This window comes from Lacerta agilis, chromosome 6, assembly GCF_009819535.1.
Source record: "Lacerta agilis isolate rLacAgi1 chromosome 6, rLacAgi1.pri, whole genome shotgun sequence".
NCBI classification, from domain to species: Eukaryota; Metazoa; Chordata; class Lepidosauria; order Squamata; family Lacertidae; genus Lacerta; species Lacerta agilis.
This window is the reverse complement of record NC_046317.1, coordinates 92,749,611-92,765,982: the sequence shown is the minus strand read 5'-3', so window position 1 is coordinate 92,765,982 and position 16,372 is coordinate 92,749,611. Positions and strand designations below refer to the sequence as shown.

At 46.8% G+C, this 16,372-nt stretch overlaps 1 protein-coding gene across 7 annotated transcripts in view; it reads left to right on the top strand.

Moving 5' to 3' along the window:
* Positions 1–16,372, top strand: part of NOL4L (nucleolar protein 4 like) — a 145,807-nt gene that overhangs the window by 98,432 nt on the left and 31,003 nt on the right. For 6 of the 7 annotated variants that reach the window (XM_033153878.1, XM_033153881.1, XM_033153883.1 and 3 more), the window contains one exon: positions 7,800–7,941. In XM_033153878.1, the coding sequence (XP_033009769.1) occupies positions 7,800–7,941 (142 nt within the window). Of the gene's footprint in view, positions 1–7,133; positions 7,364–7,799; positions 7,942–16,372 lie in introns of those variants that run through there. The other variant, XM_033153885.1, reaches the window with a different exon arrangement.

The window sequence follows — 16,372 nt, the reverse complement described above, 5'->3', positions numbered from 1 at the left end:
TTTGGAGAGGTGAGCCATTGCTGCCTTGCCAATGCACTTGTGCAGCTCAACATTGATGGAGAGGTTGCTGGTTATGGTGGAGCCCAGATGGGCAAAATTGTCTCCCACCTCAAGAGTGTGGTCCCCAATGCTGGTGTGTGGCATGCTGGTGACACTGTTCCAACAATTCCTCGTTCCAAGGATATAGAGGGTGTCTCCATCTGTGTCATGGTCCTGCCCACACCACAAAATTCAGCTTTGAAATGGGAACTAGAAGTGAGGGTTCTATGTTACTCTAGACATTTCTAATCTACGTGTAAGAAGAATCCCATGGAAAATGAGTTCCCTCTTCTCTCCTGACCTGGACACATGAGAGTGGGTGTGGAAAGTTAACTGCTTGTGCCACATGGTGGAAGGTGCTGTAGGGTTCTATGCTGATGGACGTTCTTTTTATTTGTGGTGTGTGCATTAAAATTGTTGTGCTTGTGACAATCCTGTGAGGTAGGTTAGGCAGAAAGATTATGATTGGCCCAGGGTGTTGCTCTGAAGATTTTGAGAGTGTTGATTTTATGATTGCTGTAAAAGCTGCTCTCTTAGGACCACACTACACATTAACAGCTGCATGTCCTATATGTCAGAATGCGGATTATGCTGAATTCTTAGAAAACGTAGTGAATCAGTGAGGCACTCTCAAGTGTGGCACAGGTGGGGAGGTTATGTGTGTCGAATGCCTCCCCACCCCCCACACTTAACCACCAAAGTCACATTTCCCCTGATATTTTTGCCTTGGTGAGAATTGCCTGATGCCTCAGAGACCTACCAGGAGAAACAGGGTGGGTGTGGAGTGAGAGATGTGGGAGAAATATTATGCACACCTCTCCCATCCTCCTGCTTTTTTAGCTGGCTCGTTTCCCACTAGGAATTCAGTGGTAACTGGTTTCTGACACATGGGCCTGCCACCCTCACGTCTAGTTTGGCAGTTCTGTAAATATAGCTACCTGGGCAAGTCCCAGATACTGCAGTGATGGGCACTGTGTAAATGGGTACAGTAATTCAAGCTGCTGAGGTTTGTGGTGTTGGTAGTGAAAGAGGTGGAGAAAATATGCTGGTCTGCCCCCTGTGTGTATTTTAAATGCGATTATTTTATAGAGACCAGAATAGATAGCAAGTAGGGTGCAGAAATCTTGCTTTCTTACTTATTTTGGATTTCTGTTGCATGTTCAACATGAAGAATCCTCTGCCATCCTTAAATCTTTTCATGCCCGCAATATACTCATCACTATTATCAGAATGGTGTGTATTCCACTTAAAAAAGAAAGGTGGAATTCCGCAGCCTGTACAGTATAAACTTATGTAAATTGGACCTGTTGGTATAAATTCTCCTGTTCTGGCTAATTCATTCTTCTGCAATTCATGGGGGAAGGAGCCCTGCAAAGCATGGAAACTCCATCCCTGACCACAGGCAATCTTGTCCACCTCCCGAACCTGACCCCTTGAGCTTCCATCATGCACTAGTCACACAGTTCCAAACCTATTTTCACAGCCATAAGGGCTAGAAACTTGAGTCTTAAACTGAGATTCTCTGGAAGCTGAATTCTGTGCTTGCATTGAACTGCTGCGTACACATAACCCTTACCTTCCACTGTTTTTTAACAGAGAAGCAACTGAGGCTGTGACACTTTTTCTTTTGCCTGTGGCTGAGCAGTTGATTTGAACCGGGATCTCCTGGCCACACAGTGCTAAGGCAGGCTCCTGACATCTTACCTTGCATGTACCAAGGGGACATTTGCCAAAGGAAAATGGGGTGCACACTTAAGACGAGCTGAAATCTGAATTTCAAGGGTGTTCTCTAGGCTGTTTTGACCTGCAACCAGTTTTATAAGCCAGTCAGGCTTGAGGCTGTGCAGAAGCCATAAATTCCAGGAAACTCCCTGCAAGGCGCATCTCAGTGGGGATTTGGGGTTGGGGGAGGAGGCAGGATGAAGCCACACTTCCTGCCTTGTGTGAGCAGATCTGTCTGCAGCCAGCAGGACAGGAAGAGGAAGAGGGCCTGTTCTGAAGATGTTTGTCCTCAAGAAAAATAAGGAGGGAGGGAAGGGAGGGGGTAGAGCAACTTTCCAAGGGCCTGTTTGGGGAAGGGAGGCCAGGGTCCAGACCCTCGTAACTTTTTGGCTTCAGGCTGGTACACTGAAAATGAAAGGATTGCTGGGGAATAGATGGAAATGATAAATAAGCCTGCTAGGGTGCTTCTCCATTTTAAAATGGTATGTGTAATTTTGTTGTTGCTCCCAAGCAGACTCATAAAAGGGCAACTAAAATGTCCAGGTTGGAATGGATGGGTTGTACTTTTCCTTAAGAAGAACAGCTTGAAACCATTCAGCCTTTGCAGGATAAATGATGAATGAAACAATGAATGGGTTCTGTTACCCACGTTTATAAAGTCATGAGTAGGGAGAAAATGCTTCCTTACGAGTTGCAGTTCCTTTGGGTTCTCTTCAGAAATGGATAAGCAGCAGGTGGACACCGGGCAGGAGGGAGCATCTCTTTACCCCGTATCTGAGTGACTTATGTCAACAAGAGAGGGGTCAGCTTTCTAAGGGAGGCAGCAGCAGATACTTAGGCATTAGCTTTCCAGGAGTCTGAAAACAATGTTCGAGAAGTTCTAAGACCTTAAAAAAAGGTGTCCAGGCAACATTCTTTTTCAGCCTTGCCGATAGAACTCATTGCCACAGGATGTTGAGAGAGCCAATAACTGCTTTTAAAAACAGGTTAGATATATGAGTGAAGTATAGATTTATTTGTCAGAAGCGCAGCTTTTCTCTGCAGAGGCTGTATACCCCTGGCTAAAAGCTGAAAAGAGATAAGGGGGTTCAGCTCCCACGCCCTCCCCAAAATCCTCACCAGATTATCTGGTCTGAGGCTCATTTGCAGAGGTAGGTGGGCCAGCAATGGTCTGAGCTGCCTTTGAAAAGCTGTTCAAAGACAAGGCTAAACAGAACAAACAAAAGCAACTCTGTGTTCATATGCCCAGTGGCTCTAGCCCATTACTAGGGATGTGGTCTGTCTATCATTTCAGGAGGAAAAAGGCAGGCAGAAAACCCATTAAAGCAAATGCCTTGGAACAGGGGCTTGCATCGAGTCCTGCTCTGTCAGCCCTTGCCGCAGGGGTCTTTTAGGGAGGGGTCCCTCTGCTTTTCCGTTCATGCAGGCTCTTAACTGCCTTTATGGTGACGCTGATGATTTTGAAATCTTGTGGCTGACCTTTCCGGCTCTGGAAGCCATCCAAGGCCTGTGCCTTAAAGCACAGTGAAGGTTAGGAAGGAGGGAGGGAGAGGAGAGGAGAGGAGAGAAAGAGGGTGCACACATGAGAATGTCCTCTTGACCGCGGGAGTGGGAGACAGGAATGCAATCAATTCCATAGGAAGTGCTGTGGAGATGCCAGGCGAGGTTTTCTGCGACCTTTGAGAGGGTGTGTTTGTTCCCCTTCCAGCAAATAAGAACCCTTAGACAGAGTATTATTATTCAGCTGGCAGACCAGCAGGAGCACCCTCAAACGGCCACCTGCCACCTGTGGCACCAGGAGATAAGAGGATAAAAAGCACCATTTGCCAGAAGCATCCCCTGCGCAAAGTCCATTGGCCCATGCAGGAGGCAAGAAAGGATGTACACTTCAGCGACGTCTCTGCAGTGGGATCCCCACCATATCAGTTTGTACTTGGCAAGACAAACCATCTGTCAGCTCTTTGGTGGGATGAACTGCTCCCTTTGCTTTTGTTCAGCTCCAGAGGTGAACAACTCTCTGGATTTGTGGGAGCAGTCAGAGCCGTCTTAAGGGGATCTGCCGCCCTGGCGCGGCTATCCCTCCGGCGCCCCCGCCATGCCGCCTCTCCGCCGCCTCCCTCCCGCGCTTGCCGCCCCTTGGGAGGGGGGTGGGCGAGCGGGGGATGAGGGGCGTGGCGCTGGAGCGGCGCGGGGCTCTGCGCGCCCTTCCAGCGCTTCCGGGACGGGAGGCGAGGGCGGCCGGCTCGCGCTCCCGCGCGCATCCGGATGGCGCGGCGCAGCCGGGCGGTGCGGCTGGGTAGCTTGTGCTCCATCGGGTGGGCGGCCGGCTGCGCGCGGAGCGCGAGCTGCCCGGCTGCGCCGCGCCACCCGGCTGCGCGAGCCGCCCGCCCTCGCCTCCCGTCCCGGAAGCGCTGGAAGGGCGCGCAGAGCTGTGCTCCTGTGCTCTGCTGGGCAGCCAGAGGGCGTGGCGTGGCCGGCCACCTCCTTTGCCGGGAGTCAGAGGGCGCTGCCGGCAGGCGCTGCCAGCGGGGCTGGAGGACGGGGGCGCCCTCCAGGCCATTGCGCCCTGGCGCGCCGCGCCACCAGCCCCAATGGATGAGACGGCTCTGGGAGCAGTGCAGTGTGAATGGCAAGTGTGCACCCTTAAATACTCATGTATAGGCACCTGGGAGCCTCACTGATGCTCACCATTATGCATAGAGAGAGGTGCATTTTTGTTTAGTTTGTTTGGTGTTTTTCATGCTGTGGCAACCAACTTACTATGCAAAGTGTGGACCGCTTTTGATACTGGGCCATTACGGTGAGGATCACTTTCCGTTATTCAGCACCAACACCTGATTCTTGGAAGTTTGTTGCTTCTGAAGAAGCAAGCTTCTGGATAGAAATAAACTGTGTTTGTTCAAATAGCAAGTTCCTGTGGCGCCTTAGTATGGTACTTGCCTAGAGGCTCATTGCACGATGAACTGATAAATATAACAAATGAATATAAATATTTATTTATTGCAGCAGAAATTCTCATGGACCAGAGCCCACATGATCAAGTGCCTGAAGTGGGAGAATGAATTAGGGAGGCTCCTTAGGCAAACTGTCTCCCCCCCCCTTCCCACCAGCATTGGGGTAATAATGCCAGCCTGTCTTATGGAGTTGTTGTAAGATCATTGTGATAATGTATGTGAAGTGCTTGGAGCCGTTGGAAATAGCATTAAATATTAGTATAACCATCAGTAAAAATAATTTGTTAAATAGGACTTTAATAGCATTTTAATGGGGGCATTTTATATGCATTTCCTAATTTCACTTTGCTGCTCTTCTCTCCACATTTCCTGTTAATATCATTTCTGTGTTGGGTTCCTCTCGGCCAAGGCTGGGGAACATCTGGCCCTCTAAATGTTACCAGGCTTCAACTTCCACAATAATTGGCTATGTGAGCATGCAACTTTCACTTGTCAGGTGGGGCTTGTGGCACAATTACGGTACCTATTATTTCTTTATGGTCCCATCTTCTGCCACACCTGTCTCTGGGCCTGTGGTCAAGCTGCTTTTGTCTCTGTGGTTGTTTGCCTGAGAGACTCACTTCTGTAGACCAGTGTTTAAGGTGAGCGGGTGGAGGTTACTGTGATTTTCTCCCCAGGGGAAGATCTTTATGGCTAGCCATCTTGTTGGCTAGTCTACACTCTTGAGTAACTATTTTCACAAACAATAAAAACAGGAGTTGCCATATGTCCTCTTTCTCCAGGACATGTCCTCTTTTTCATGGGTAGAGCTGTCATAGTGATCCGTAGTTAAAAGTAGAAGTTGGCAAACGTGTCCTCTTTTTTGCTCTTCGAAATATGGCAACCCTATCAGGGCACACATCTCTTTGCTAAGTAAGAAAAAGTGGACCAGGAGTGGGGAGTGGGAGAATGCAGGCAGGTTGTAATGCTTTTATATTTTGATGCAAAAAAATTGAACACAAAAAACATGCAGAGTAAAACCATACCGTATTCAGAACTAAGAAATACCAGTTTCCCCCCGCCAGCATCCATTGGCCCTCCCTTCCCCAGAGAGCTTAATGTCCTCAGCACAATCAAAGCATATTCATAGTAGTTAGTTACAGCAGGATCAGAGATAGGAAAGGAAGGGAGAGGGAGTCAGTGCAAACACATATCGACCTAAAAGAGCCAACCAGATTTGTATTGGATTAGAACCAATCTATTGCCACCTTATGCATTTACATAGTCAGTAAAGGAGTACTTTATCCCACAAATGGATCTCACTTTCTTGAGCTGCTTAAGTATTCTCATTTTGCAGGCGAGGTTTTAAAATAAAGGCACTCCCCAAACCCTTCGCTACCGGTAATCCAAAATAAAAAATTTAAAGTTCTTCTAGAATTTGGCTATGGTGGATCAGATGTCTGTATTGTGTTTTTAAGCACTGGTATAGTTAGTTCCAGAGGGCAATTCATGTTAGTCTCTTGTAGCAAGCATTCAGATTTTTGTGGCAGCTTAAAGACTAGTAAATATATTATGGCATAAGCTTTTGTGGATTCACAGCCTTGTGTCTGTGAAAGCTTTTGCCAAAACAAATTTGTCAGTCTTTAAGGTGTCACATTATTCTTTTGATAGCTTTTGCTACAACTGATGATGTGTGTTTTACCCAAAAATAAATACTGCAAAAGCTCTTAATATGCACTGGATTTTGTGAGTCATATATCCTCAAGTAGTTTTTTCTTGCTTGCTGAGGGTCTTCCTTAAGCCCCCACCCCACCCCTGCACAAATATGAAATGGCACTACTGCTGATTCTTTGGCTATGACTTTCTTGAATTTCCCCCTTAATATGCATCTCCTTCACCTATCGGTCCTTGAACCTTTTTCCCAGGGGCCAGCAAACTTTTTCAGCAGGGGGCCGGTCCACTGTCCCTCAGACCTTGTGGGGGGCCAGACTATATTTTGAAAAAAAAATATGAACGAATTCCTATGCCCCACAAATAACTCAGAGATGCATTTTAAATAAAAGCACACATTCTACTCATGTAAAAACACCAGACAGGCCCCACAAATAACTCAGAGATGCATTTTAAATAAAAGGACACATTCTAATCATGTAAAATACGCTGATTCCCAGACCGTCAGCGGGCGGATTGAGAAAGCGATTGGGCCGCATTCAGCCCCCGGGCCTTAGTTTGGGGACCCCTGCTCTTGCCCATCCTTGCTTCATTTATTCTATTTTATTCTTCAGTTTCTTTGTTTTTGCTGCTGTTCTGCCCAAAACAGCCACTTCCATCTCTTGTATATTTTCAAAAACTTCTAGGCAGAGACTGCATCACACCCATAGTCTGGCACCCGGATGGCACTAGAAAAATGTAAAAGAGCCGCATCGTATTGGTCGCGTAGTTGCATTCAGATGTGGGAGATCCCAGGGTCAAATCCTCACTTGGCCAAGAAGATCCCCAGATGACCTTGAGTGGGTCACACTTTCTTAATCTACCTCCTGGGATTGTTGTAGGGATAAACAAGATAAGACTTAGACATGAATGTTGTGTCCCCTGACGGGGGCAATGGCAGGGAGATGCTGCAGAGGGGACTATGAATAATATCCAGGATACAGGATCTCCTGGTTCTGGTATGTATAATAGGCTCCAACCACAGCAGCTTGTTTTTCCATGCCAACTTCCTACAAGCGTTCCATTGTCTGCTACCTGCTTCTAGCAACTAAACTGCCAGTATGCGCAAGCTTTGCCCCATCTGCATGGCTCCTATAGCCAGGCTGGTGCAGGCAGCTCTCTGCCACAGGGAGGGTGGATGTCAGGCAGGGCAAAAGCAATCTGTCCCTGGAAGCAGGCATTGCCTAATTGCCCTTAATTAAGCTCTCTGTCATTCGTCATCTTCACATCTTCAAACAAGAAGCCTCAGTGGGAAATGGGCTGTGCTGGGGAAGTCTGGGGGCAGGATTTAGGGGTGGGGAGAGAAGGGTGGGTGGGTGAGGGCTGGTAGAAAGGCAGAATCACCCTCACCCCTCCCTTTGGTTTATCTTTTAACCCTTTCTTGCTCCTCTCTAGGATGAGACATCGGTGAGCAGTGAGGACTTTGATATGAGTGACTCCACATGGATGTCAGCTGACCAGCATCTTAACTCCAGTTTGAGTCCTAGCCAGGAGGAAGGGATGCGCAGCCCGCAGAACATCCACAGCCAGGAGGATGGTGAGTGCCCATTAATGCCATCTGGGGTGAGGGGTATTTTTCGAAACTTTTTTATATTGTACCCCCACACACAGTGCATAATTTATTATGCTCTTTGGCCCTTTGGATCCTTCTGTCAAAAGTTCTAATTATGCATCTCTTGATGTAATTAGTGCTCTTTGCCATGTGCAGGTTGTAAAGAACTCCAGGCCAGTGATGGAGGCCATGCTTGCAATCTCTCTCTGGTGGCAGCTCAGCAACTCTTGTCTTGTGGTGCCTTGAGAGAGAGGCAGCCATCCCAGTGATATGTGCCTGTTTCTTTCTGAATTAAAACTTGGTCCACATGTGCAATAGAATGAGGTGGCGATGAGAGTGGACTGTGCAAGCTCAGGATTCAAACATGTGGTGTGTGTTTGTTTGCGCGTGCCATTTCTTAACGCTTTCCCCAAATTCCCTCTGCAAGTAGAAAACCAACGTGCAGCAGAAAGAGCATTATATGCAGGAGAAAATTAGAAACAAGATTTCTCCTACCTGCTGCCTGAAATGGTACCCTAACCCGCCACCTCAGGGCTACTTCGTTTTTCTCCTCATGTACATAGGCTAAAGTCATTGTGTAAACCTGGGAATGGCAGCTAGGTGAGGCCCTGAAAGTGTTCATATCTCCTTTCATTTGTTAAGAAAGTAAAATTACGAACCAACGTGTGGATTTGTTGCATTGTGCTGTCTCCAGCAAAAGACGACTGCTGACTTTGACTGGTCAGGGAATCATTCGGGAAGCACATTTGACCCTTGGCTCCTCCTCTGTTTGGTGACTTCATGCTGTCCAAGTGCTTATTCCTTTACTCCAAAGTGATGCCATCTTACAGGATCCAGCTGACTGTGGGGTGGGGAGTGGGAGGTGGGAGAGGTGTGTCCCCCCGATTGTTCATACCCCCATATTTGCCTGGAGAATAGAACCAGCCCACACGATGGCCATCCCTGTTGTGGTCGTGGACAGTTCTGGGATTGTTATGCCTGGTGACTGGAACCGGCACTTCTGGAGAGAAAGTGGAATGCAGTGATTCCACATCCAAGTGGTAACCATAGCTCAAGGGTAGAGCACATGACTTGCATGCAAAAGTTCCCTGCCAAAGTCACCGTCATCTCCAGTTACAGAACCTCACATAGCACAGCTGGGAAAGACCTCTCTCAGATCCCGGAGAGCTACTTCCCATCAGGGTTGGCAGAAAAGGGCTTGGTAGACTAATGGCCTGACTCGGTATAAGGCAGTTCCTTATCGTTTATGAGACTGTGGGAAAATAATGCTGCAATCGAGCCTTTGGAAAGCCTCTTAAGGAGCAAGTGAGGAGTTCCCCCTGCAAGGAGTCCTCCCTTTAAGGGTGGTGTTATGCAACAGTCCGTTGTGTGCCGTGGTGCAGTGCATAGTGTGGTGATGACTGGAAATGCCTTGTGACAGGCAGTAAATTTGCCAAATTTTTATATAGAGGGAGGGAGGGAGACATAGAACCTAGATTGAGAGTGTGGCTTGCAGGAAAGGGACTTCAGTCCTTCTGCTACACCGTTTTATCAATGAAAATGTCCTACTCCCAAAGGTGCCACTTACTGCAAATACACTTTCTGGGTCAAATAGGCACATACACACACCCCAGAGAATTACACAGGCAAAGGGGCTCAATCCATCCCTGTGACCTCCCAATCCTTAGTTCCCCATGGCTGCTGTTTCTAACAGACAGCTGCATGGGGGAAAAATATCATCTGGTTCCAAATTGCAAAACTCTTCTAGAAAAAATAAGGGCCTGGCAGAGGACTAGAAAAATCTGATGGTGTTCAAGATATTGTAGGGATTGGGTAAATAAGTAACAAGCCTTCAGATCTAAAATATATATGTGAGAATTTTAAAAATTTCTGTTCAGAGCACAGAGAACATATCCTACAATGATGTTTCTTTCATTGTTGCAAGGTCTTAAAACAAAAACTGCTGCTCCCCTGCCCTGTTGTCAGTTCAGTTGCTTGGCTAAATAAGAAAATGTCTTAGAAGAATCCATCCTGTGAGGTCCTCTCCATCTTCAACTTATTATAAGCACAGGTGGAGGTATGACTGGCATTTCCCCCCACAGGTGGAATCTTGTGGGTGCTTCTGCCTTTCCCATCCTTGTGACTTCCCAGCCATCCTGGCAACAGTCAGGGCTGAACAATACTTGCAGGATCTGGAGCATGACTGGCTCTGCTGCGGAACACTCCTCTAACCTGAATAAGTGCAGAGGTGGAGGTCCATGTAGAGAGATCTCGTGCCATGCAGGGCTTGCAGCTGCTGGTGGCTTGCATGGGAGGGAAGTGTGTGAGTGGAAGTGGAGGTTAATCTCCCTGGGGAGAGGAGCGCAGGTAATTAAGAGGGGTCAAAGTTGAGCTGTGTGGGATGCATGGGAGGAGGCTAGCTGGGAAGGGGAGGTGTTGTGTTAACTCTGCAGAACTTGTTAGCTTTTGAGAGTAAATAAGGGGGTGGAAGTCGAGGAGTTTGGGTCAAAGTTCATCTCCATGGCATTTGGATTGACTCTTGTTCTGGTTTCTTGGAGAGCTTGAATCCTTCATTGTCCCCAGAGGCCTCTGCACAGAGGCAGCTGGAGGAGCCCGAGAGGAATTGCCTGGTCCCAGAGAGCACCCAGAGCTGCCTTGTGCTGCTCTGAGACAGGGGTGGGGTAGGAAGAAAAACCTCCCTATGTTTAAAGCAAGAAAGGGCCATTGTCCTAGCACACTCCCTAGCAGGGCCCATGGGAGCAGGGCATTGGGGCCTTGTTCCTTTCTGCCTCTATGCACACGGAGAGCTTGTTGCAAAGTCTCCACCTTTGACAAAAGATTGGTAGGGGTTCTTAAGGTCTCTTACACCTTGGGAAACTTTTGAGCAGAATTTGCTTCTTTTGGGGGCATCACCCAGAGAACTGCTGTTGTTTGGAAACTGATCTTACTAACTAACTAGCCAGCCACTGGGAGCTGTCAGGATAAGCCTGCACAGTGTTGTGAGCAACCCTACCAAACAGTGCAACCCATCGTGATGGCCTGCAAGATGCTTGACAGCCTCTCCTGTTTGTGCAGCCACAAGTAGCAACAAAATCTAGAGGCTTACTGGGCTCAATGGGTCCTGGCTCAGAACAAAGATAATTGATCCGGCGAGTCAGAAATCTGCCTGCCACCATGGCAAGCATCCCACTGCCCTTTGGTGAAGGTGTCTCTCCTCTCCAGCCTGGAGTTGAGGAGGATGCAGGGACCATCCTCCACAGGTGGGCTGAGCTTCAGACTGCACAGTACAGCTGATGGGAGCTGGAGAGGAAGGCTGGTGCTTTCCTTTTTGGGTGCTCTTTGGTTGAATCACACTCAGAGTGTCCCTGCTGCTTAGTGCCAAAACAGAAACCCACTGTGGCGTTCACCCAAACTTCGGATTGGCATAGAAGGTGTTAAAAGGGGATAACCAGTAAGAACCTTGAGGGGGCGGAGTTATGTGGGCTATATAAACCCCTCCCGGGGAAGGAAGGGGGTTCTTAGTTCTTTGGTTCTTAGTTCTTTGGTCTGGGGTTCGTTAGTCTTTTGGTTCTTTAGTCTTGTCTTTAGTCTTTAGGCTTGTCTTTGCCTAGGGGGCTTGTTGTGGGTATTTAGAGCCTGGAAGAAGGGTGGCAAGGGAAGGAGTAGGAACAAGGGTGGGAGAAATCGTTGGGCACTGTTGTTAACAAGAACACAACCAAGAAAGTACTGTTTATTCAGAAACCACATGCGTATGTACTAAACTTCAAATAAAACAGTTTTGTTCCAATATTCTCCTTGCCTGAACTGAGTGAAGTAAATACCAGACAAACTGGTTGGTGGCAGCGGTTAATTAATAAAGTGGTGAGTGCAGGTATCAACGGACCGTTAAACGTCTGGGGGACCTGTGCAGGTGGAGCGAACCGCCACAAGTGGTGGCACAGCGGTGGGATCAAAAAGTCCAGTGACTGGAAAGAGAGGAGCAATACACCTGGAAGGGGGAGAGGATAAATCTGGAAAGGATATTATCCCGTCCTAGGGTGTAATTGTGGAGACTCTTGATCACCGTGAGGCTGAGAAAGAATTAAGAACTGGTGATCTCAAAAGTTATTCTGGCAGAAAGGTTTAAGTTGTGGTCGGGGGAAAGTACGCTGGAAAAGGTTAGAGAAAGAACCTTAGGCGTGACTTTGAGACCATAGTCTTGGAGAACCTAGCCCAGAAAACAGAGAGAGAAAAACGTTCTTTTCTTTAATAGACTGTTCGAACTCCTATTTTAAGAAAATGCCACCCAAAAAGACTAAGAACCCAGTGAGAGAAATCTCTTACGAAAGCTCTGGTGAAGAGAATGGGAATCCTCAGGGGGAGGAAACTAGAGTAGAAGAAATGACTACAACCCCACCCGAGGTAGAGGTTCCACAGTTCTCAGAGGATTTTGAAAAGTGGAAATTAGTACAAGAATATAACTTCAAATTAGAGCTTGAAAAATTAAAAGCTGAGCAGGAAAAAGAAAAATTAAAAGCTGAGCAGGAAAAAGAAAAATTAAAAGCTGAGCAGGAAAAAGAAAAATTAAAAGCTGAGCAGGAAAGGGAAAAATTAGAAGCAGAGAAAGAGGAGCGAATGAGGGAAAAAGAAATGCAGTTTCAATTAGAAATGAGAAGATTGGAAGTGACTGCAATAAAAAAGCAGAATAACAGTAACAATACCAATGGGCAAACACTTGTGAAAATAGAGTTAACACGTTTCCCAGAATATAAAGATAGATACCCCACAAGCATTGCAGTAGCTCCACGGTTAGGAGATGAAATTAATGAAATCCGAGACTATGTGTATGATGGACCCATATATGGGGGGAGGAATTGGGAGAACAATAAAAATAAAACTGAACAAAATCGAGGAAAATTTACCTCAGACTCCACTAAGGGAAATTACTCATCAGAGAAGGGGCCCAATGAAAAGACATCCCTACAATCAGGGAGTGCTGAGGGAAAAGTTAATGAACCCAACAAGACAGATCCTCCTGAAATCTTTTGTGGGAAATGTGGGGAAAAGGGACATCGGAGGGATGAATGTTGGCAAGGAAAAGAGAAAATAAATAGTCCCACAACTATAAAGAAAACATTTTGTGTCCAGGCTGTAGAGCAGGGCCCAACTGATTTGGTTGTCATGGCAACCAACTGGAATACAGTTGAGCAGGGGCCTAAGGAGGTAGCTGAGGCCAAGGTGCTACATTGTAATACAATCCAACATGATGGACACCTATTACAAAGTGCTGGGGAAAACATTTGGGTAGAGGAGAACAGATACCGTGGGCTGAAGGATACGAGGTCACAAATCACAATCCTTCACCCCGAGATAGTAAAATCGGAGGCCATCATTCCTGGGAAGACTATAAGAATAAAGGGAATTTTCAAACATCCTGAGGCACTACCGATGGCAAAAGTTAAAATTGGATATAAGAGTTGGTCAGGACAGTGGGAAGTAGCGATCTCTGAAGAGATTCCCACTGCAGTCCTTATTGGCTGGGATATAGTAGAACATGTGCAAAGTGCTTTTATAGTCACCAGAGCACAAGAGAAGTTATTGTTGCCCAGGCCTGAACAAAATGATACAGTTGCTGTAACAACTAAGGAAGGAGAGCAGCTGGGGGGAAGGGTGTCTATGGAAACAAGAGACGCTTTATTATTTCTCCTGACTAATAGTCAAGCCTCAAACTTTGTGGAAAAACAAAAGGAGGATTTAGAGTTAAAACCCTATTTTGAGGCGGCAGAGATAAATAAAACCTTAACTCCTGAGAGTCCAGAACAATTTAAGTTGGACCAAGGTTTATTATATAGAGAAATTCTTATCAACCCAGCAAGGGGTGGTGGTGAGATACAACCACGATTGGTGGTTCCAACTGAATATAGGGGCAAGATCCTGCAAAACACACACAACAGTGTGTTTAGTGCACCCATGGGGATTAATAGCACAAAATACCTGACATTCAGGATGGACGATGAAATCCGTAGTGTCCAACTGAATGCCTCAAAGCCAGTTAAGCCACTAAACCATGAACCCAATCTAGACTACAGTAGGCACGTTGTTGAAAAAGCCCGTGAAGTTGGTAAAGAAGGGTATACCTGCAGTGTGACCAGTGACCTATCTGTGAGATCAGTTAGAACAACTAGTCGTATTTATGCTAAACCATTCCGCAGTTGGAAATATAGAAAGAAAAACGTCCTGGAAGTTATAGCTGACATGGTGTCCCATCAACTTTCTATGAAAGTGAAAGTGTTTCCTGCACTAGAGATTGTGTGGTGGGAAGATGGGTACCCTGCTGCTTACGCAACACAAATAAATGTCCAAGATAAACGTGGTTACACAGCGTTAATGTGGCCACCACAGCAAAGACTTTAAAAAGTAGTCTTCAAATTGCTCAAAGTGGGAACTGTTAAATCAATACAGAGCAAAGATGGACTGACAGCAAAGGAGATTGTTATGAGCAATAAGCAATCAGAGCTTTTAGCCTACTTTCATTAAGTGATCACGCTTGTATAGAAAGCTTCAGCAAGCTGACTAAAAAAGAAGCTATCCATAAATTTATGAAAACAGTTCCCAGTATGTTTAAAAGCCAGACAACCAGTTCGTATGCAGCTGTTGAGGACATGGAGATGTGTGTACAAGGCCTCGAGCTTGAACCCTTAACAGAGATCCTGAAGGAGGGAGAAGTTGGTCCAAGAGAGCTTTTGATCCTGAGAAACAAGGATTTTACACAGCTTGGAATCCACAATCGTAACAGATGCATCGAGTGCAGAGATCGGAGGTGGACTGTGTCATACGGCAGAGAAAAGACTGGTGCCAGAGAAAGATTCTTCTTACAGCGTTTAAGGACACTAAGGAGTGTGAAAGTTCCCTTAACATCGTCGCCGATGCCCTATCCAGGAGACCGGAAATGGAAGAAGAAGAGTGAACTACTGAAAATAACCGTAGTAAAATTGTATATATGTTGTTTTGGGGGGGTGGACATCCATGAATAATGAGGTATGTTTATGTGTAGCAACTGACAGTTGATCAGGAGGTCACTTGGCAAAGTGAACCCTCCTGAATCAAACTTTCTAAAGGGGGGAGGTATGTGGCGTTCACCCAAACTTCGGATTGGCATAGAAGGTGTTAAAAGGGGATAACCAGTAAGAACCTTGAGGGGGCGGAGTTATGTGGGCTATATAAACCCCTCCCGGGGAAGGAAGGGGGTTCTTAGTTCTTTGGTTCTTAGTTCTTTGGTCTGGGGTTCGTTAGTCTTTTGGTTCTTTAGTCTTGTCTTTAGTCTTTAGGCTTGTCTTTGCCTAGGGGGCTTGTTGTGGGTATTTAGAGCCTGGAAGAAGGGTGGCAAGGGAAGGAGTAGGAACAAGGGTGGGAGAAATCGTTGGGCACTGTTGTTAACAAGAACACAACCAAGAAAGTACTGTTTATTCAGAAACCACATGCGTATGTACTAAACTTCAAATAAAACAGTTTTGTTCCAATATTCTCCTTGCCTGAACTGAGTGAAGTAAATACCAGACAAACTGGTTGGTGGCAGCGGTTAATTAATAAAGTGGTGAGTGCAGGTATCAACGGACCGTTAAACGTCTGGGGGACCTGTGCAGGTGGAGCGAACCGCCACACCCACCCTTCCCACTCAGCTCTTCAGGTGGCTGTTTTGACACTTGGCAGCAGAGGCACTCTGAGTGCCTCAATAGCTAAGTGCCAAAACCAGTCCCAGCTCCAAGTCTGAATCTTGAAATGGGGGGGTGGGTTTGTCTCTGCAACTTCACTGGACTTTGAAGACCCTCAAACTCCAGTGCAACTACAGGGACCTTGCTTATCTTCTTCTACAACTGTCAGAGGACGGGTTTAGCAATGCAATCCTATGTGCATCTAGTTGGAAGTGGATCTCTTTGAGTTTTATGGGACTTATTTCCAAATAAGTGTTCAAAATGCTTCATAGGAGAAGGAAAGGGTGTATGATGGATAGGAGATGAATGGGCATTGGGGTGGTGTTACAGTGCCCCTTGAAAGCTTTCTCAGAGGGTCTTTCTGCCAGATCAGGGCCCTTCTGCACCAGCCTAGAGCTGCAGCAGTAACTAGTTGAGACTTTCCACCACCCCACACATACTTTCCATCCTTGCAAGCATGAGCTTCCCAGCTGCAGTTAGGATTGCTCCAGTGTGGAGTAGTGGTTAAGAGTGGTAGACTCGTAATCTGGGGAACCGGGTTCGCGTCTCCTCTCCTCCACATGCAGCTGCTGGGTGACCTTGGGCTAGTCACACTTCTCTGAAGTCTCTCAGCCCCACTCACCTCACAGAGTGTTTGTTGTGGGAGAGGAAGGGAAAGGAGAATGTTAGCCGCTTTGAGACTTCTTCGGGTAGTGATAAATTGGGATATCAAATCCAAACTCTCCTCCTCCTCCTCCTCCTCCTCC